This window comes from Marmota monax, unplaced genomic scaffold, assembly GCF_021218885.2.
Source record: "Marmota monax isolate L192 unplaced genomic scaffold, Marmota_monax_Labrador192_F-V1.1 WCK01_AAM20220418_F8-fsc00160, whole genome shotgun sequence".
In the NCBI taxonomy this organism is placed as follows: domain Eukaryota; kingdom Metazoa; phylum Chordata; class Mammalia; order Rodentia; family Sciuridae; genus Marmota; species Marmota monax.
The window spans coordinates 1,923,824-1,943,916 of record NW_026694183.1 but is presented as its reverse complement, the minus strand read 5'-3'; the positions used below and the strand labels follow the sequence as shown (position 1 = coordinate 1,943,916).

General features: G+C 56.8%; 1 protein-coding gene across 1 annotated transcript; it reads left to right on the top strand.

The window, feature by feature from the left end:
• The first annotated feature begins 269 nt into the window (after positions 1-269).
• On the top strand, positions 270-19,873 carry Pold1 (DNA polymerase delta 1, catalytic subunit). The gene is made up of 27 exons (XM_046466213.2): positions 270-362; positions 6,799-6,992; positions 7,305-7,415; positions 8,007-8,153; positions 8,225-8,350; positions 8,418-8,586; positions 8,680-8,761; positions 8,827-8,956; positions 9,283-9,449; positions 9,669-9,773; positions 11,037-11,177; positions 11,257-11,367; positions 11,726-11,917; positions 12,012-12,100; positions 12,172-12,288; positions 12,470-12,583; positions 12,891-13,038; positions 15,920-16,015; positions 16,122-16,259; positions 17,121-17,296; positions 17,564-17,716; positions 17,825-17,927; positions 18,501-18,633; positions 18,715-18,828; positions 19,105-19,157; positions 19,227-19,324; positions 19,721-19,873. Exons 2-27 carry the CDS (start codon positions 6,800-6,802, stop codon positions 19,824-19,826), a joined length of 3,312 nt encoding a protein of 1,103 aa, XP_046322169.1. The 5' UTR covers positions 270-362; position 6,799; the 3' UTR covers positions 19,827-19,873.
• Positions 19,874-20,093: the final 220 nt, after the last annotated feature.

The window sequence follows — 20,093 nt, the reverse complement described above, 5'->3', positions numbered from 1 at the left end:
AGGCGGGAGGCCCGAAGGGGTAGTAGGGGTGGCGGGGCAGCTGGCCAGGCCAACCCCGGGAGCTGGGAGGGCCGCAGCCGGGAGGGGCGTGGCCTCGGGTCCCATACGTCATGAGGGGTGGGGTTGTCGGGAATTTGCAACGGGGCGGGGTTAGTCATCACCCTAGCGGAGCCCAGGGGCGTGGCTTGCCTCGTCTTGGGGGGGGAAGGGGTGGGGCAAGTTGCCTGGCTGGGCGTGGCCTTGGTCGCACTGAGCGGTCTGGGGCGTGGCCCGGCTCGGCGCGCGGCGGCTCTGGGCCTGCGCGCGCCGGAGTCAGGGGTCACGGCTGCTTACGCTGTGGCGGGAAACGCTGTTTGAAGCGGGTGAGTAAGTAAGAGGGTATCTGTGGATCCCTGCCAGGCAGGGAGGGGATCTCGAGGAGCCGGGAAGAGTCTTGAGGGGGTGTACTAACAGGTGGCTTGGGACGTGGTGGCGGGAGGGACCCCCTTGACTCGGGGGCGCGAGGAAGCGAGGCAGGGGCCAGTGGTCTTCCAGGCGGCGCTGGACTGTGCGGCTGCAGGGAATCTGCGAGGGGCGCATCGCGAGTTGGGGCCGCGGCCCGCGAGGCGCTGGGGGTTTGGTTGGTGCACGTGTGAGCACGGTGTGGTCCCGTATTCGCTAGAAGTTGATAGAACTGCTTTCAGAGCACTATCTTAGGAGCAGTGGCTGCAGCATCACCAAGTCTGAGAAGGCCCTCACCTCAGGGGAGGGCAGACGACAGACGTGTAAGAAGTGATAGTAAAGCCATGCTTTCAGGTAGTGGTGCCTTGTGGGAGGAGAAATGAAACAGGCTCACGTGATCACGATGGGGCGTCACTAGCTAGAGTGACCCGGAATCAACCTGACCGGGAAAGTTATGTTTGAGATAAATCAGCCTGGTAAGGAAAGATCTGGGCAAAGGACTGGCAAGTGCAAAGGCCCTGAGGTAGAAAGGAGCTTGGTGTATTTGTAGCTGAAGGTGAGGAAACAGGAGAGATACAAAATGCAGATGAAGTCAGAAACATGATGGGGACTAGATCCGGTAGGGTCTTGTAAGCCTTGGTTTGGGGCTTAGCTTTTATTCTGTGTTCACTGGGGAGCCATGGGAGGATTTGAGCATGGGACAATAAAATCTGCCTGCATTTTGGAAAATTCAACAGCTGCTAGTTGGAGATTGTCTTGTATCAGGAGTAAGAGTGGGAGGAGAGCCAAACTAGGAGATAAGGGTGCAGTGGGGGTCTGAGGCCTACAGGACTGGCAGAGAGAATAGATGGACCATGTGGGTAAGAAGAGGATGAGCCCAGGAAGACTCCTGGGTTTGTGGTTTGAGCAGCAGTCCAGATGGGAAGGCTGAGGGAGAAGCAGCTTTGTTGTGCCATCAAGGATAGAGCTTAGCAGAGTGAGGAGGCAGGGAAAGATGATGTCACTATCTGTACCTTGTCTTTCGCCCTCCTTCCTGTACTTCTTCCTCCTGGGCCTCTCCTGTCCCTTAGAGGGGTTCCTTTCCTAAGCCTGGCCTTTCCTGCCAGCACCTTCTTCAGCCCTTCAAGCACCTGCTCTTGGGGCAGACCATTTGCAGGGTACTGGGGAGCCAGTGATAATTCGGTTTGGTTGGGAGAGCAGGAGATCTCGATTCAGGGTGCTGTGAGCTCTCAAAAGTCAGAGCTGCCTGTAAGCCCAGCATCTCAGGAGGCTGAGGCAGGAGGATCAAGTTCAAAGCCAGCCTCAGCAAAAGTGAGGTGCTAAGCAACTCTAGATAAAAATAAAAAATACAAAATAGGGCTGGGATGTGGTTCAGTGGTTTTGCCCCTGAGTTCAATTCCTAGTATCCCAGAAAAAGAAAAAAAAGTCAGTGCTAAATGCTGAAGTTGGGGGTGAGGGAGGCAGTGCTGGTCTTTGGGAGCCAAGTTAAGTATCTGGTGGCTCAGGGGGGACTCATCAAAGTTGGGGACACTTGGTAGGAGACTACACTCACATCTTGAAGTGACCTGTAATGTTGGGGACCCTGACATGGGCAAGACCCTGATCTCTTTTCAAGGAACACATAAGCTAAAATTTCTCGAGATGACCACAACACAGCCCCACAGAAGTCCTGGTTCTGTAGGTCTGGGTGAAGCCTGACAATGAGCTTTTCCTACAAACTCTTACCCGAAGCTCTTGGGACCATTCTGAAAACTCTGAGAACCGGTGGGTGCAGCACACTAGAAAGTAAGCGCCACCCAGAAAAAACAGCAGGAGAGGGGTTGGGGGGCGGACAGGAGGGCAGCTGCCCAGCTAGCAGGAGTTGCTGAGAAGCAGCCGGAGCAGAGGCGCGAAGGGGGGGCCAGGGGACAGATGCCTGGGGAAGAGCTTGGGTGGGAACCACCTGTGCCAGGTCCTAAGCTTGGGCTGCAGCTGGTGGTTACAAAGCCACAAGCCTAGTCGCTGGAGCCACTTGAGTCAGAGGGAAAGGGTGGGAGGTGGGGTCTGAGCAGAGAGAGAGGATGGTCCTGCCTGTGGTGCAGAATCCTCTGGCTGCCATGTGGAGAATACCCTGGCAGCAGGGGATGGGGGAGGCCCAGAGGGGCCATTCATCCAATTCTTGTTTCTCCAGAGCACTCTGTGCCACGCACCCTTAGGGGCTCCTGGGGAACTCTGCCACACTGGCCCTTTCTGCCTGCGCTGAGCTCACCTTCCAGCAGAGGGAGGCAGACAGCAGCAGTGCACAAAAGAAAAGAGGCCCGGGAGCGGTTGGGCTTGCATCTGGTAGACGGCCAGATGGGCAGAGTTTGCAGTGGAGTGTGTGTGTGTTGGGGGGAGAGAAAAGTCCTGGTGGCTCCAAGGTCTTGGCCTCATAGAAAATGCCACTTGCTGAATTGGGGGAGACCATGGGGTGCAGAGAGCAGCTTGTTTACCTTTGGAGTCCAGGATGCCTGGAAGGACATGCTCTCAGCTCCCAGTGGAGACATTGGGAGGGCCGTTGGCAGCTTGGAGAGAGGTCCCAGGCTGGAGACACAATGGGGGAGAGTCTGCAGCTGCCCAGGAGGGCTGGGGGCGTGGCTTAGCGGCAGAGCACTTGCCTAGCATGTGGGGGCCCTGGTTCCATCTCTGGCACCTCAAAAAAACAAAATTAAAAAAAAAAAAAAAACAGCTGTCAAGTTTGTGAGATGGGATGAGGTCACTGAGAGAAGGAGACTCAGACTTGCTTCTGCCCCAGTGAGCCTTGGTGGTGTTTGATCACTGCGGTTGGTTGCCTTTGAGCACGTGCTACTGAAGGGCCTGGAGAGGGGAAGAGCAGTGTTTGCCAGGGGCTTGTCCCAAGCCGGCGCTGGGGAGAGGGGTAGACCCTGGTGAGGGGCTTTCCTTCCTAGTGCTTATCAGTGGTGATAGAAAAAGAAAGCGTGGTCTGTCTATGCAGAGGGAAAACAGGCACGGAAGAGCCAAGCACTGAACAGGATGGACCTTGCAAATGTCAAGTGGAAGAAGGATGTTCTAAGATTCCGTACAGGACATGCCCAGACGAGGCAGATCCACAGAGTGTTGATTTGTGGTTCCCCAGGGCTGGGGCATCGGCTCAGTGGGGGTGATAGCTGAAGCCACTGTCTGTCTCCTGGTGGGGGTGAAAGTGTTCTAAATAGAATTGTGGAGATGTTGCACATCTGTAAATACTCTCACAACCACTGAAGGTACTTGCAGGTGGGTTGCATGGTGTCTGGATTAATATCTGAATAAAGCACTTCAGAAAGCCATCTGTCCATTCTGCCCCTGGAAACCAGCACTACCAGAGTGATGCATTAGGGACACATGTTTTCTACCACCCATCTTGTTAAACAGTGATACCCCTGTTAAACAGTGCTACTCTTTTATGTGTCGCCCCCCCCCCCCACCCAAGCTTACTATTTTGAAAAATTTCAAACCTGCAGAGAAGTTGCCTATTGAGTATCATGAGCAGGGTACCATTCCCCTCTGCCTGTTCATTGATGATTAGCGAGGCCTGGTGTGTGTGTGTGTGTGTTTTTAATATTTATTTATTTTTTAGTTGTAGTTGCACACAATACCTTTATTTATATGTGATGCTGAGGATCGAACCCAGGGCCTCGTACATGCTAGGCGAGCGTTCTACCTCTGAGACACAACCCCAGCCCCGCCTGGGGTGTTTTGTCTTAAGCACATGGACATGTATTCCTTTCTTTCTTTTTTGCTGAACCATTTGAATGTTGTGATCATGGTGTTTCTTCCTCCAAAAACTCCAGCAGGGATGCCCCAGGAACTGGGATGCCCACTGCATAAGTATGGTATAGCTACCGCACTTGGGCAGTTTAACATGAGCTGGTTTATTCTGTCATCGAATCCCAGTTGTCCCAGTTATATCCTTCAGAGCTGGTTTTGATCTTTCACTCCAGGGTCACATCTGGGCTCACACATGGCATTTTGTCATCACGGTGGATTTTTCTTTTTCTTTTATGGCAATGACAGTTTTAAAGATCCAGACCAGCTGTGGCCAGCCTCCACTTGGGATTTGTTTGATTGTTACCCAGTGACTAGTATTAGGGCAAACATTTTTTTCTTCGATATCTTTTTTTTTTTTTTTTAAATGCAAAACATGAAAGTCAAAGTTCACTTTCTGTACCTTGCTTTGTCTACTGAACAATACCTCTTTGAGCGCCTTCCCTATCAGCACTGGAGAGCTTCCTCCTCCCTTTATAGAGCTGCATAGTATTCCTTGGAGTAGAATTAATGTAATTTATTTGGACAGTTCTCCAGGGGCGGGCATTTAGGTGGTTTCCAGTCTTTTGGGATTTCAAACAATGCTGCCGGAAATAACCTTGTAAATGCAGTCTTTTCAGACGTGATAATATATCTGCAGCATAAATCCGAAGATATGGAATCACCTTTATGTTTGTAATTTGTAATTGAACTGTAATTTACACTTAGTGAAATGCACAGGTCCCAGGTGTGCAGTTTGATGTACAGTATGTTTCTGTCATCCCAGGAAATTTTCTTGTACCCCTTCTTTGTCAATCCCTCCCATCTTAGAAGCAGCCACTAGTCTGATTTCTAGTACCAAAGACCAGTGTGTCTGTTCTCCACGTAAATGGCATCACATGGTGTGGACTTTCCTCTGGTACTGAGATGAAATCAACCTTGTAAAGTGAACAACTCTTCAGCGTTTGATGACATTCACTCTATAGTTCATCCAGCACCTCTGTCTAGTTTCAGAACATTCCGTCACTTTCAGAAGTCCCACACCCTGTCAGTCCCTGTTCCCCAAGCACACACGCTCTGTGTCTGGCTTCTCCCGCAGCATGTTTAGTTTTGTTTTTTGCAGTGCTGGTGGTGAGCTCACTCTGTCCCTGAGCTACACCGCCACGCACACGGTTTGTATTTGAGATTGTCTCCTGTGTGTTTCTCAGTCACCTGCTCCTCTGTGTGCCACGCCCGCACACCTGCCCTCACAGATCCTCTGGCAGTTCAGCATCTTGCAGCCTTTCTTTCATAAGGTCTGGACTAAGCTGAGCGCAAAGGAGTACACTTGTAACCCTAGCAGTTCAAGGGTCTAAAGCAGGAGGATCACAAGTTCAAGGCCAACCTGGGCAACTTAGTGAAACTCTTTCTCAGAATCAAAAATAAAGGGCTGGCAGCTCAGGAGTCTGAGGCAGGAGGATCACGAGTTCAGAGCCAGTCTCAGCACTAAGCAACTCAGTGACACCCTGCCTCTAAATAAAATATAAAATAGGGTGGGGATGTGGCTCTGAGGTTGAGTGCCCCTGAGCTTAATCTCCAGTACTCCCCAAAGTAAATAAGTAAAAAAGGGGGGCTGGGGATGCAGCTTCCTGACAGAGCTCACTGAGTTCAATCCCCAGTACTGCAGAGAACAGGGGTGGGCTGGGTGTCTCAGAGTGGTAAAGGTTCAACCTCAGTAGCACAAAAAAGAAAAGAAAAATAATACAAAAAACATAAAGAGCAGTCGCCATGAGGCTCCTGTAAAGAACACTTGGGGGACAACTGGAGAAATTAAGAAACACTATTTGGTTGCTTTCCTGAGTCACTGTTAAGTGTCTTTGGCCTGATCCTTGCACTGTGCTTGTTTAAGGGAATGTCCTTATTAGAGCTTATTAGAGCTGCTTGTTCAAGTGTGGGGGGCGTGGTGTCTGCACCCAGCTCTCTGATGCAGGGGAGAGGGAATGGTGAGGCGTGTGCATGCTGCAGAGGGAGCCGGAGAGTGACAGGCAAGCTTTCTCGAACAGGAGCATGGAGCCTCTGGGGGAAGGGCACAGGGTACTGTGGGCGAAACTGCCTCACCTGGAAAGGGGGAATTTGGCCGTGAATCACAGCAGGAATCGGCCACAGTGTGGTGTCCTGTGTTTGTGTGAACCTCAGGCAGGGAAGGGACATGGTCGGATGTGCTTCAGGCCCTTCCTGGCACTGAGCACAGCTACAGGCTCCTTGTTCACCTGAAGGGCACGTGGGATGGTGGGTAAGGAGGGCATCAGGGACAGGGGCTTCTAGGAAATTAAGGGATAAGCCAAGGATCCTGATGGGGGACAGGGAGATAGGGCTCTGGTAAACAGGGAAGGGGATGTGGGGGCTGGAGCGGGTGAGGAAGGGGTTAAATGGGTGGGGTAGAAGGGGTGCCTTAAGAAGTACTTGAGTGTCTGGAGTGTGGGATGGAGTTGGGTTACTCCTGGGCCACTCCAGAGTACTAAAGGACTCATGGTCAGGGTAGGGGTTGGGAGGCGGGGAGAAGATAGGGGGAGGAGGGTCTGGTCAGAAACCCACCGAACGCCCCCTTCTTGGCAGGATGGATGGCAAGTGGCAGTCAGGCCTGGGTCCTGGGGTGCCCCCGAAGCGGGCCCGTAGGGGACTGTGGGATGAGGAGGAGGCGCCTCCACCATCCCAGTTTGAAGAGGACCTGGCACTGCTGGAGGCAGAACAGCGGCTGCGCGAGCAGGAGGAGGAGGAGCTGCAGCTGGCCCTAGAGGGGGCCGCGGGTGGTGAGGCTTGGAGTGGGAGCCCCTGCAGTCTTGCTTCTGGACTCAGCCACAGAACTGACCTCTGGCTCGCCTGGGGTCCTCGAAAGGGGCGACTTCTGACCCCACACCAGGATCATCATTTGTGGCTTACAGCTTCCATTCTGACTCTGACCCTCGACCCCAGTCTCTCCTGAGTCTCCTGCCTGACTCAGATCACCACCTCCACCTGACATCCTATGAATTGGGCCATTGAGGAACCAAGGGCTGGTCTGGGGGGTAGGCACTTCTTTCCAAGGGCAGACCATCAAACCCTGCTTCCCCACCCCCATCCAGGGCAATTCTCTGAAGCCATAGATTCCCGCTGGGTGCGGCCTGCCCCACCTCCCCTGGACCCTCAAACAGAGCCCCTCATCTTCCAGCAACTGGAGATTGACCATTATGTGGGTGAGTTGGGGGAGCAGAAGTAGACTGTGGGAAGGGGCCCTGGCTCTGCCCCTCTGGCAGCCACAACCTACGGACCCAGGCAGTCCCCATCACAGTGACCTGGTGGTGGGAGGGAGGGAGGGATGGGGCAGCTGGCAGGAGTGCTGCCCGGAGGAGAAGGTGAGGAGGGGCATGTACTCTCATTGTGCCCAGTGCAAGAGACCGACAAGACATTCTGTCCTGGCTGGTTCCATTTATATGTATGGTCTTAATGACAGATCAAGGGGCTACCGTGGCCAAGGGGATGACGGCGGCAGCCCAAAGGAACTGCTTATAGCATGGAACTGGCCCGCATCCCATGTCCACCCATGCGTTAGTGCTCATGACATTGCACCTAGGCCCCAGTGGTCAGTTTTGCTCTTTACGAGCAATGTCCTCTGTGCCGTGGTTCCAAGGCGGGACCTCTTCCAACATTGACAGAGAATGGGGCGGGGGCTGCCAAGGGCGAGTGGGCAGGAGAGCAGGTGTGTGGGGCACACGGGATGTGGGTGTGGATCTGGGGAAGAGACCTTTGAGGAACCTGAGGGACCCTCCCTACCCTGTGACCCCCAGGCCCAGCGCGTCCCCTGCCAGGGCGGCCTGTGCCGCCCCGTGGTACTGTGCCAGTGCTCCGCGCCTTTGGGGTCACGGATGAGGGCTTCTCTGTCTGCTGCCATGTCCACGGCTTCGCACCCTACTTCTACACCCCAGCACCCCCTGGTGAGTGGCCCCTGACCCGGGAGTCTCCACTCCTGGTCTTGAGGCCCCTCTGACTGGACTCCCCACACCAGGTTTTGGAGCCGAGCACCTGGGCGACCTACAGAAGGAGCTGAATGCAGCCATCAGCCGGGACCAGCGCGGGGGCAAGGAGCTCACAGGGCCTGCCGTGCTGGCCGTGGAGCTGTGTTCTCGAGAAAGTGAGTGTCACCTGGGGACCAGGGGGCATTGGGGCCAGGGATTGGTCCCAGCCTCCTCTTTCCCCAGGCATGTTCGGGTACCATGGCCACGGCCCATCTCCATTCCTGCGCATCACCTTGGCGCTGCCCCGCCTTGTGGCTCCTGCCCGTCGCCTTCTGGAACAGGGCATCCGGGTGGCAGGCCTCGGCACCCCCAGCTTTGTGCCCTATGAGGCCAACGTGGACTTTGAGATCCGGTAATGCTCCTGTCTCCCTCTTCCCTCTGCCCCCAGTCTCACTCCCACACGTCCTCAGCCAGCCTCTGCCCACTGACCCTCCATCCCCTCTAGGTTCATGGTGGATGCGGACATCGTTGGCTGCAACTGGCTGGAACTCCCAGCTGGGAAATACGTCCTGAGGCCAGAGGAGAAGGTACGTGGCTCCCCGGGGGAGAGGAAGCCAGGACCCTGCTGCCACTGACATTCCCCACCCCACAGGTTACACTGTGTCAGCTGGAGGCAGATGTGCTGTGGTCAGATGTGGTCAGTCACCCCCCAGAAGGGCCATGGCAGCGCATTGCACCCCTGCGTGTGCTCAGCTTTGACATTGAGTGTGCTGGTCGCAAAGGTCTGTCCCCAGGGCTTGGCTCCTCACCCATCTGGATGTCAGTGGTGTGCCAAGCTCTGACTGGTGGAGGGTGGAGCAGGACTTTGCCAGCCAGTGTGGTTGGCATGGAGTGAGCAGGGGCGGAGGAAGTGCATGAACCAGCTGCCAGCAGCAAGGGGGACAAAAGGGGCCCCAGCAAACTTCCAGCTGCCAGCACCTTGCAGGCCATGGGGACAGAGGTGTGGGTGTTCTGGGGGAAATGTGGAGGTGCAGCACCCTCTTTGTGTTGGGAGGAGAGGCAGGAGTCAGGTCCCCTGCATCCCCTCTTCCCTTTCGTCTTTCCTCAGGCATCTTCCCTGAGCCTGAGCGGGACCCCGTGATCCAGATTTGCTCTCTGGGCCTGCGCTGGGGTGAGCCAGAGCCCTTCCTGCGTCTGGCGCTCACCCTGCGGCCCTGTGCTCCTATCCTGGGTGCCAAGGTGCAGAGCTACGAGCAGGAAGAGGAGCTTCTCCAGGTGGCTCTCATTTTGTGCCCTGATACTTTCTCAGCACCCCCATCCCAGGCTGTGGTGGATAAGCCCCTGGGCATGGAGACAGCTATGTTCTGAAGTTTGCATGCTTGGCCTAAATACTTCTCCTCTGGGTTCTTTGATGTTTTCAGAAGTGCCGGGGGTCTTCTGAAATATTCCGGGAGCAGTGGCATTTGAAGCTTACCCCTTGTGCTTCTGCTCCAGGCCTGGTCTGCATTTGTCCGTGCCGTGGACCCCGATGTAATCACCGGCTACAACATTCAGAACTTCGACCTCCCCTACCTCATCTCCCGGGCCCAAACCCTCAAGGTGAGGGCCTTGCCCTGTATACCTGCAGCCTGTCATCCCCAGTGATTCAGGACACACTGGGCCTGGCCCTGCCCTGCTCAAAGAGGCTACTGTGGCTTCAGGCCAAGGCAAGGCGAGCGTTGAAGATAAGCAAGGAAGTGGCTGCTGTTCAGAGCTGCAGAGAGCGGCAGGCAGGGGCTCAGGAGCCAAACATGTTAACAGGGAAGGAGGAAAAGAATAAGGGGAGCAAAAGAATAATAGGAAGGAAAGGGGGAGCATACCAAGTCCATGCAAGACCAGATACTGTTGAGTCAGATGGGGCTGTAGATGCGGTGTGAGAGCCCTGTGTCCTAGCTGCTGGGATGAAGACTCTTAGGCTGGGTGGCTCGAAGCCACCGAAAGGGATCTCCCTGAAGTTCCAGAGCTTGAAGACCAAGGCGTGAAGTGGGGCGGGGGCCTGCTCCTCCCTGGGTCTGCACATCGCCCTTCCTCTGTGTGTCTCTGGGTGTACATTTGCCCTTTTCAAAGGACATGGTCATATTGGATTAAGGTCCCCTCTGAGGACCTCATCTTAATCCATTTGCAGATTTGTGTTTCCAAGTGAGATCATGTTCTGAAGCACTGGAGGTTAGGGCTTTTAGGGGGACATAACTAAACTTTAATGAGGTGTAATGTGTTACTTTTTAATTTTCCTGTATGTTTGGCCAATTGGTAATGAAAACACAACAGAACAGACTCAGGGGCCCCCAGCCACACCAGCAAGTCTAGCCCTGACCCTGGCCTTGGCAGCCAGGCCGCTGCTCTCCGTGCTCCCTCAGTGCCTCAGTCTTCTCCATGTGTGCCCCAGCAGCTTGAGAGGACCCCTTTCCATCCCTGCTCATTCCACCTCTCCAGCTGGGCTCTCCAGGCGCCTCCTGCCTTGCCCCCTGCTGGCTGCCCCCAGGCCCTGCCCACTCCCCCAGAGCAGTCAGCATCCCCCAGAGATCCCTTCTCCCCAGCTGGTGCAGCCCTGGGCAGCTCCCTGCCCATAGCCCATCAGGACCCTGCTGTCTATGTCAGTCCAGCCACAGCTCCCCCATCCCTGTGTCCTTCCCACCTTCAATCCCCCCAGCCCTTGAGTCTGTGCACCAAGAGCTGCCCCTGCTCCCAGCACCTCACATCACGTGTAGGGTTGTGGCTAGTCTCCATCTGCTGTGCCTGGTAGGGCCTGGGCCCTGGGCAGGGGCTAACCTGCCCCCCACTGGGATGTCATCCTGGCTGTGTGGCCGTCATCCACCCTTACAGGTGCAGGCCTTCCCTTTCCTGGGCCGTGTGGCTGGACTCCGCTCCAACATCCGGGACTCATCATTCCAGTCAAAGCAGATGGGCCGGCGAGAGAGCAAGGTGGTCAGCATGGTGGGCCGTGTGCAGATGGACATGCTGCAGGTATGGCCTGGCTAGGCAGGTTCTAGGCTCAGGACACCACTGCCCAGACCTGCGCCCAAGCCGTGCTTGCCCACCCCAGGTGCTGCTTCGGGAGTATAAGCTCCGCTCTTACACACTCAATGCCGTGAGCTTCCACTTCCTGGGTGAGCAGAAGGAGGATGTGCAGCACAGCATCATCACCGACCTACAGGTGCCCGTCCCACTCCACCCTCCACCAGGCCTGCCCTGGCCTCGTCCACCCCACTGACTTCTGGTCTCACCTGGACTTCTGGCCCAACCTCTGATTTTGCCCATCCACTCTGGCCTCGGCCTGCCACTCACCTTCCCCTGATCTTTCCCACTCCCATGATCTGCGTCATTGGAACCTTTGGTCTGCTCACTCCTGCCCTGATCTCGTTCATGCCAGCTCCTCAGGCTGCCCCTCCCTCAGATCCTGTGACTCCCCACACCCCCTCACTCCACCCCACCACCCCAGCCACCATGCACTGTCCTCCCCTGGCTCCATCTGCCACACTGCCCCTGACCCGACCCCGTGGTGCTGACCCCAGAACGGGAATGACCAGACCCGCCGCCGCCTGGCCGTCTACTGCCTCAAGGACGCCTTCCTGCCTCTGCGGCTGCTCGAGCGGCTCATGGTGCTGGTGAACACTGTGGAGATGGCAAGAGTCACCGGTGTGCCCCTCAGTTACCTGCTTAGCCGTGGCCAGCAGGTCAAGGTCGTGTCCCAGCTGCTGCGGCAGGTCAGTGGCTTAGGGCAGGCCCATCTGCACCCGTCTCTGCTGAGGGGCCCTGCCAGATGCACCCATGGTGGTCACTCACCCAGTCTCTCCCCAGGCCATGCGTGAGGGGCTGCTGATGCCCGTGGTGAAAACGGAGGGCGGCGAGGACTACACGGGAGCCACAGTCATCGAGCCCCTCAAAGGGTGAGGCCCCAAGACCAGGGGAGGGCACGAAATGGTGGCTCCTGGCCCTGACCTCTCCTGTGGCCACTCAGGTACTACGATGTTCCCATCGCTACGCTGGACTTCTCCTCACTGTACCCGTCCATTATGATGGCCCACAACCTGTGCTACACCACGCTTCTGCGGCCCGGGGCTGCCCAGAAACTGGGGTATGGCCCCACATTCAGCACGTATCTGCCCAGGTAGCCTGGGCCCTGCCTTAGGGGTCAGTCTGTGGGGGAGACAGGCAGGCCCGGTAGTTGTGGACAGGGAAAGGGAACCACAAGAGCTGGTGGAACTTGAGAGCCTGAGGCACTCACATCCTGAAGAAGCTCACTGTCTTCCCACCAGCCTGACCGCAGACCAGTTCATCAGGACACCCACCGGGGACGAGTTTGTGAAGACATCTGTGCGCAAGGGGCTGTTGCCTCAGATCCTGGAGAACCTGCTCAGTGCCCGGAAGAGGTGGTCTCCCTAGCCCCCTCCCACCCTTGTTCAGAGTTCAGACTTGCAAGGGGAGTTCAGCAATCCCTGCTCCTCACTACCTCACCCCTCCCCACAGGATGGCCTGTCTGCAGTCACCTGTGGCTGTGCATGCACCATCTCCAGGCAGGACCCTTTGCCTGTGGGTCAGGCTCCTCTGCAGTACATGGCACCCCCATAAGAAAGACACCCTGAACAGTGTGCAGGCCTGGGGCCCTCACTAGGCCTCTGGTCTCCCCCCGAGACCTGGGGCACTACCTGAATAGCCTTCAACCCTGTCCCATCCTAGGGCCAAGGCAGAGTTGGCCCAGGAGACAGATCCCCTGCGGCGGCAGGTCCTTGATGGGCGGCAGCTGGCGCTGAAGGTGAGCGCCAACTCCGTATATGGCTTCACCGGTGCCCAGGTGGGCAAGCTACCATGCTTGGAGATCTCACAGGTGAGCCTGTAGGCCCCTGGCAGACAGGAGCGGGTGGCAGGTGGACGCTGCAGAGGGAAAGCAGAGCTCTGTGGGTAGGAGCTGACTGGGAGGTCAGGGCCTACTTGCCCCATCTGCTGGCCTTTGGAGAGGGGACCAGTGTGGCTTGAGCAGCTGGTTCCTGTCGAGCATGTGCTGGGAGCTGGGCTCTGCTCTGTGCCTTGAAGGACAGTAGCAAAACATGAGGACTCCTGTTCTATGCAGTTCACTGAGCCTAGTAGGGACGTGGACCACGATGAAATGTTTAGGATGCAGTGGTGCTGAGGGCTCTGCAGAGGGATGTGAGGCCAGGCAGGGGCACTCAGGATGCCCAGCTGGAAGCCAGGTGACCTGAGGGAGGGAAGCAGCTTTGCCCATTTTCTCCAGGTGCCACAGGATCACCTGACAGAACCCACTGCCCCCACAGTCTACCCGCCAGCCCACTTCCCGGGTCTCTGCAAGGGGGAGAGGGAGTAGGGCAGATTGCTTTCCTGATGGGGGGACAGGGCCATGTCTGCTCAGGGACTGGGGGAAGGCTGGGGGATACGCAGCAGCATAGCCGGCCTGGATTTGCTGTGTCCTCAGCGGGGCCACTTGACCTCAGTCACAGTCAGACCAGGCACAGGTCTTCCTCTGCTCTGACTGTGAAGACCCTAGTGATAAGGCTTAACCAACGCCAGCTCTGAGCAGGATCACGGCTGAGAAGCCCCATCTCCCTCAGCAGCCCAGCCTGGCTGCTGACCCAAGGCAGCGCTGCTGCTCGGACAGAACATTCTCAGAGACACCTCAGAGGGCCTGAGTCTGCCAAGCTGGAGTCTGTGCCCAAGAGAGCCTCAGAAGGGACCTCCTATTCAGCCCGCCCTGGGCTTTGGGGACTGTAGCACATTCTGGATGACGTTTTCCTCTCTTGGTTGTCTCTGGCCATGAAGACCTCCCTCTGTCCCTGGCAGCCCGTGAGGCTTCATAGGGTTGAACGGAAGGCTTGGTGGGAATGCTGGCCAGAGGAACCCAGGTCGGGGAGCCTGAGCACACTGATGCCCATCTGCAGTTCTGGGGCCCCCAAGACTACTGGCTGGAAGATTCACTGACTGGTTGGAAGTACTCCCACTCAGAATGGTTGTTTACTTAGGGTTGTGATTTAATATAGCAAAAGGCTACATTGTAAAACCAGCTAGGGAAGGTGGTTTGTGGGATAGGACCTGGGAGGGACCAAGCATGGAGCATAGCTGTCCTCCCAGCAGTGGCATGTGACAACTCATGGAGCATTCAACCAGGGAGGTTCACCAGAGCCTTGGTGTCCAGGAGTTTTACAGGGGTCACTGTAAAAGGGTGGCTGAAGCCACCTCTGTGACTGACCTTAGTTATTGTTCAGTCTCCAGATTTTCCTACCCTGAAGTCACACTGTGTGGCCCAAGACCCTGACCAAGGCCTTGTTTTATGAACTGCCTGGTGTGGCTGAAGATCTCATGTGAACAAAGCCACTCTTAACAGGCAGGACAATCCAAGTACTTGGAGGTCCTCTCCCAGGGCCAAGCCAGAGCAAGACCTTCCCTTGGTCCGTGACCCCCTTACTCTGTGCCACCCCTGCTCCCTCTTTGGCCTTTCAATCCCCAGGTGCCTCCCTGGTGGGAAAGGGTGAGTGTTGGGACAACAAGCTGCATCCCAAAGCAGAGGTGAGGACAGGAGGACACCAGCCTTCCTCAGCTGCCTGTCACTGACCCTGTCTCTGTCTTTTCTCTCACCTCCTTCACTCTCTTTTGGCTTTTTGTTTTTTAGTTGTTGATAGACCTTTATTTATTTATATGTGGTGCTGAGAATCAAACCCAGTGCCTCATACATGCCAGGCAAGTGCACTACTGCCGAGCCCTAGCCCCAGCCCTGGACTCTTTTTTCTCAAGCACATAAGGGCAGGGGATAGAATAACAATAAAGTAGTAAGTCACCCCCAAAAAAGAGGGGGGAAAAAGGAACATGGAGCAGATAGAACTAGTAACAGGCAAATAGTATAATTGCAGCTTTAAGTATAAATACATAAGTAATTACACTAAGTATAAATGGATTAAGTGCTCTAATTAAAAGATGCAAGGCTGGGGTTGTGGCTCAATAGTAGAGCATTTACCTAGCATGTGCAAGGCCCTGGGTTCGATCCTCAGCACCACCTAAAAATTAAAAAAATATATTTATAATAAATATTAAAATACAATAAATACTAAAATGAGAAATATTAAAATAAGTAGTAAAAGTAGATATTTTAAAAAAGATGCAGGTTGTCAGCACATTGGTACACACCTGTAAGCTACTTGGGAGGAAAAAATTATCTGATTGGATCCATACAAACAAAAACAAAAAAATCCTCTCTCCTTGGTCCAGTTTCAGGGGTCTGTAAAATAAGACAGGTAGAAAGGTCGTTGCCTGATGTGAGATGCCAACGGGGGGTTTTGCCAAGCTCAGCGTCTCTGATTCTCAAGGTGCCTACAAAGCTAAGAATGCATAGCTTGGGGTGCCCTGATAGCATGCACAGGGGGGTGGCACTGCTGGCTTTCAGGAGGTGACTGGCAGTATCAGTGTCAGAGAAGCACTGAGTTGTAACCTCTTCAGATTCCAGCCTTTCTGTCTGTCCTTGGGCATAGTCAGTTCCTGTCCATGCCCAGAACTCTGAACTGGGGAGCCCAAGTATTTCTAGCATATTGTTGAGGGACACTGTAGTAACCCAGGTTGCAGATTTGGAAACCAAGGCTCAGGGAATCAGAGGGGCTCACCCAAGCCCACGCCACTGGGAAATGGCAGAGGCAGGATCCCTTTCCAACCGGTGTCCACTGCATGTAGCTTCTGGGCCTTCACCTGCCTGGTTCTGTACCCCACAGAGTGTCACTGGATTTGGGCGTCAGATGATTGAGAAAACCAAGCAACTGGTTGAGTCCAAGTACACGGTGGAGAATGGTTACAGTTCAGATGCCAAGGTCAGGAACTGGCCTGCCCACCCACACCTGGGGGCAGGTGGGCTTTGGGGGAGCTGGGCCCGGCCCCTGGTTGGCAAAAAGCATCCTCCCTCTCACCTTTTCCCAGGTGGTGTATGGTGACACTGACTCAGTCATGTGCCGGTTTGGTGTCTCCTCTGTGGCTGAGGCGATGGCCCTGGGACGGGAGGCTGCAAACTGGGTATCCGGTCACTTCCCACCACCCATCCGGCTCGAGTTTGAGAAGGTACATGGAACCCCCTGCACTCCACTCAGTGGGTTTTGCCAGGCTCAGCATCTCTGATTCTCAGGGTGCCTACAAAGCTAAGAGTGCACAGCTTGGTGTGCCCTGGTGCTGCTCGGGCCTCTTGTCTTGGGGAACCTCATCAGACTGTTCCACATACCATAAACCCAGTATCGAGTGCTTTGCTACCTGGTTTCTCCTGAATGTGGTCTGAGCTTTGGAACTGCCAGGCCTGGGCCTTTGTTATACAATATAGCATTCGTGTGTTGAAAACCTGTTCATGGGCTAGGGGTGTGGCTTGGCAGTAGGGTGTCTGCCTGGCATGCAAGTAAGGCCCTGGGTTCCATCCCAATTACTACAAAAAAAAAAAAAAAAAAAAATCTTGTCACAGTGTACCTGATTGGGGGGATTCCCAGTATCTGTCAGATATAGTGGTGGTCCTTGGGAGGTCCACCTGTGTCTGGACCACTGTCTGGTGTCCCCAGCTCCAGGGTGCACCTACTGTGTGACTTGGAGTCCTCACACTGTCCTTTCCCCCACGGCTCAAACACTGACTAATACAGAGCTTCTTGTTGAGAGGGACTCTGTCATCTGGACTTCGTCTCTTCTCCCTTTGGGGGGACACCTTGTTGTACCCCTGCTTTGATTCCATGTTTCAGGGGCCACCTCTCGACCTATCCCACTGTTTCACATTGGGGGTTTCTGGGATGTTGAGGGTGCTCAGAATCAACCCTGGGCTCCACCGCATCGGGCTCTGGCTTCCTGGAGCCTGTGCCTCAGGCCCTGCCTGTCCTTTGTCTGGGAGGAGCCTCAGAACTGTGGGCGTCCCCAGTCTCAGGGGTCTCTGCCATGGGTCTCTCCCAGGTCTACTTCCCCTACCTGCTTATCAGCAAGAAGCGCTATGCTGGCCTGCTCTTCTCTTCCCGCCCAGATGCCCATGACCGCATGGACTGCAAGGGCCTGGAGGCTGTGCGCAGGGACAACTGCCCCCTCGTGGCCAACCTGGTCACTGCCTCATTGCGCCGCTTGCTTGTGGACAGGTATGTGGACTACCCAGACCCCAGCCTCCTCCCTTAGACCCAAGGTTCCAGCTCCCTGTCCCCTGGGAACCTGAGTGTCGGGCTCAGCTCTCCTCTGGTGCACAGGCTTGCACGGCTGAGTGACACCTGCCTTGCCACTCGTGGTCTCTGGTCTGGCCCCTCCCTGCCCTGAGTCTCAGCCCACAGAGCCCATCCTGGTGCCTTCACTGGCTCCAGTCTGAATCTGCCACTGGTGACACCTGCCTGTCTGGTCCACCCTACCCCCAGAGACCCCGAGGGCGCTGTGGCCCACGCGAAGGACGTCATCTCAGACCTGCTGTGTAACCGCATCGACATCTCCCAGTTGGTCATCACCAAGGAGCTGACCCGCGCCGCAGCCGACTACGCTGGCAAGCAGGCCCACGTGGAGCTGGCTGAGAGGTCTGCTGGGTGGCTGGGCGTCCAGAAATAGCCCCTCCTGCCAGCTGGGCCCACCACTTCCTGCACACCCCCCACCCTCACCCGCCCGCCACCTTGGTCTCCCCACAGGATGAGGAAGCGCGACCCCGGGAGTGCACCCAGCCTGGGCGACCGTGTCCCCTACGTGATCATCGGAGCTGCCAAGGGCGTGGCTGCCTACATGAAGTCCGAGGTCAGGCCCACCTGGGCTGCCTGCTGCCTCCCGGTTCTGCGGCTCTCACTTCTGCTTTCCAAGATGGGCGGGCCCCATGGGCCCTGAGAACACCCCCATACGCCCCTGGGACACAGTTCCAGGAGGCTTTGCTCCCAGTGTCTCAGGCGCTGCAGTGTGCCTGGTCATCCTGCCCCTCCCCTGCCTCCTGCAGAAAGGGGTCCCCTGCGCTCCTGGCTGGCTCCTCCGTGGTTTCTGTCTCCCTGGTTCTGCTCAGCCCTGACTCCCTTAATTCGTCACCACCCACTTCCCACAAAGAAGTGTGCTGACCCAGCTTTCAGCCCATGGCCCCTGGCTCCTGTGACCCCTTCCACAGCTTTGCCTCCTCCCCTGAACTCTGGCACTTCCTTGGTGACCAGGGGGCCCCACCTGTGGCTTCCAGCATGGGTTCACAGAGCAGGCCTCTTCTGTGACTTCTGACCCCATTCCAGTCCTGCTCAGCCTCGCTACGCCTCCAGGGTGGTGCCCCTCGCCACTGCCCCCTGACCAGATGAGCCCTCAGGGGCCCACACGCTGCCATGTGGCCTCCCGCAGGACCCCCTCTTCGTGCTGGAGCACAGCCTGCCCATCGACACGCAGTACTACCTGGAGCAGCAGCTGGCCAAGCCCCTCCTGCGCATCTTTGAGCCCATCCTGGGCGAGGGCCGCGCAGAGGCCGTGCTACTGCGTAAGAGCCAGGGGCTTGGGAAGTGGAAGGCACCAACGGGCACAGCTGCCTGACCTCGCCTCACGACCTCCCCTCCCACAGGGGGTGACCACACGCGCTGCAAGACGGTGCTCACGGGCAAGGTGGGTGGGCTCCTGGCCTTCGCCCAGCGCCGCAGCTGCTGCATCGGCTGCCGCACGGTGCTCAACCACCAGGGTGAGACCCCAGCCCCTGTCACTGATGCAAGGTGGTCAACACACCTTGGCCCTGAGTCGGGGGCTCCCCTCTGCCTGCACCCCCACCCGAGGGTCCTCACCCGCACCCTGGGAGTTCCCCAGGGGAGTTTTCCCCACACACTCCTTCCGTTGTTCTCCAGCCTCCGGGGACTTTCACAAACCGGGATGGGCAGCGGGTGGGGAAGGGACAGGAATGGGGTGGCCTAGGCCCTGGCTCAGTGCCAGCACCCCTGTGCTGACCCAACCCCCCCACCAGGAGCCGTGTGCAAATTCTGCCAATCCAGGGAGTCAGAGCTGTATCAGAAAGAGGTAGGGGACAGAGCCTGGGGGTGGGAGCAGAGGGGCTGGGCTGCCCTGCTCAGCCCCTGCCATCCCCAGGTGTCCCACCTGAACGCTCTGGAGGAGCGCTTCTCCCGCCTCTGGACCCAGTGCCAGCGCTGTCAGGGCAGCCTGCACGAGGACGTCATCTGCACCAGGTGTGCACTCGGCCCTCTGCTCCCAGCCTGTGGCACAGGGACCAAACTCCTGACTCCCTGTCACTGCATCGCCTCTGGGCCTTAGTGGGACAGGGTCCTGGTGCTGGCCCCTGGAAATGGCCATCTTCCCAATCCACCTCCCTCCCCCAGGGTGGGGCTGGGCTTTCCCCAGGGAACAAATGGGCGGGGTGGGTTCCCACGCCAGGTGACAGGTGATATACAGCCACCCAAGCCTTGCCAGGCACCCGCTGTTATCGGCTCCCCCCATGCCACTGAGCAAACAGCCCCCAGAGGAAGGGGGCAGCAGGCGGCGGCCAAAGTCCTGGGAACAGCCCTGGGGTGGTTCTGGGCTGGGTTCTGGCCGGGCCACCCAGCTGACCGCACCCACCTCCGCAGCCGGGACTGCCCCATCTTCTACATGCGCAAGAAGGTGCGGAAGGACTTGGAGGATCAGGAGCAGCTGCTGCGGCGCTTTGGCCCCCCTGGCCCTGAGGTCTGGTGACCTGGAGGCCCCCCGCGGGGCGTTAATAAAATTAAGGCCTTTTCCTATGTGGTTCTTTGTGGTCTCTGGGGGAACGAGGTCCAATTTCATGAGCCCTGGCTCCCTGGGACCCTGGAGGCCCCAGTTGGGTCTCCTCTCCCACAGGTGAGACCCTGAGGGTCCACTCCTTCCCACTGCCAGGCCTGTGGGGCCCCGCCTGCCTCCGTTGCCCCTCCGCCTCTGGGTGGGCATCTCTGCCAGGCTCTCTGCTCAGGGGCCAGGTGTCTG

What these genes read in the sequence shown, in the direction of transcription:
- Pold1 (XM_046466213.2), top strand. Translation starts at nt 6,800, where the DNA reads ATGGATGGCAAGTGGCAGTCAGGCCTGGGTCCTGGGGTGCCCCCGAAG. An exon ending in CTGCCTACATGAAGTCCGAG is followed by an intron (nt 17,928 to 18,500) that starts GTCAGGCCCACC and finishes GGCCTCCCGCAG; the next exon opens with GACCCCCTCTTCGTGCTGGA. An exon ending in CAGAGCTGTATCAGAAAGAG is followed by an intron (nt 19,158 to 19,226) that starts GTAGGGGACAGA and finishes TGCCATCCCCAG; the next exon opens with GTGTCCCACCTGAACGCTCT.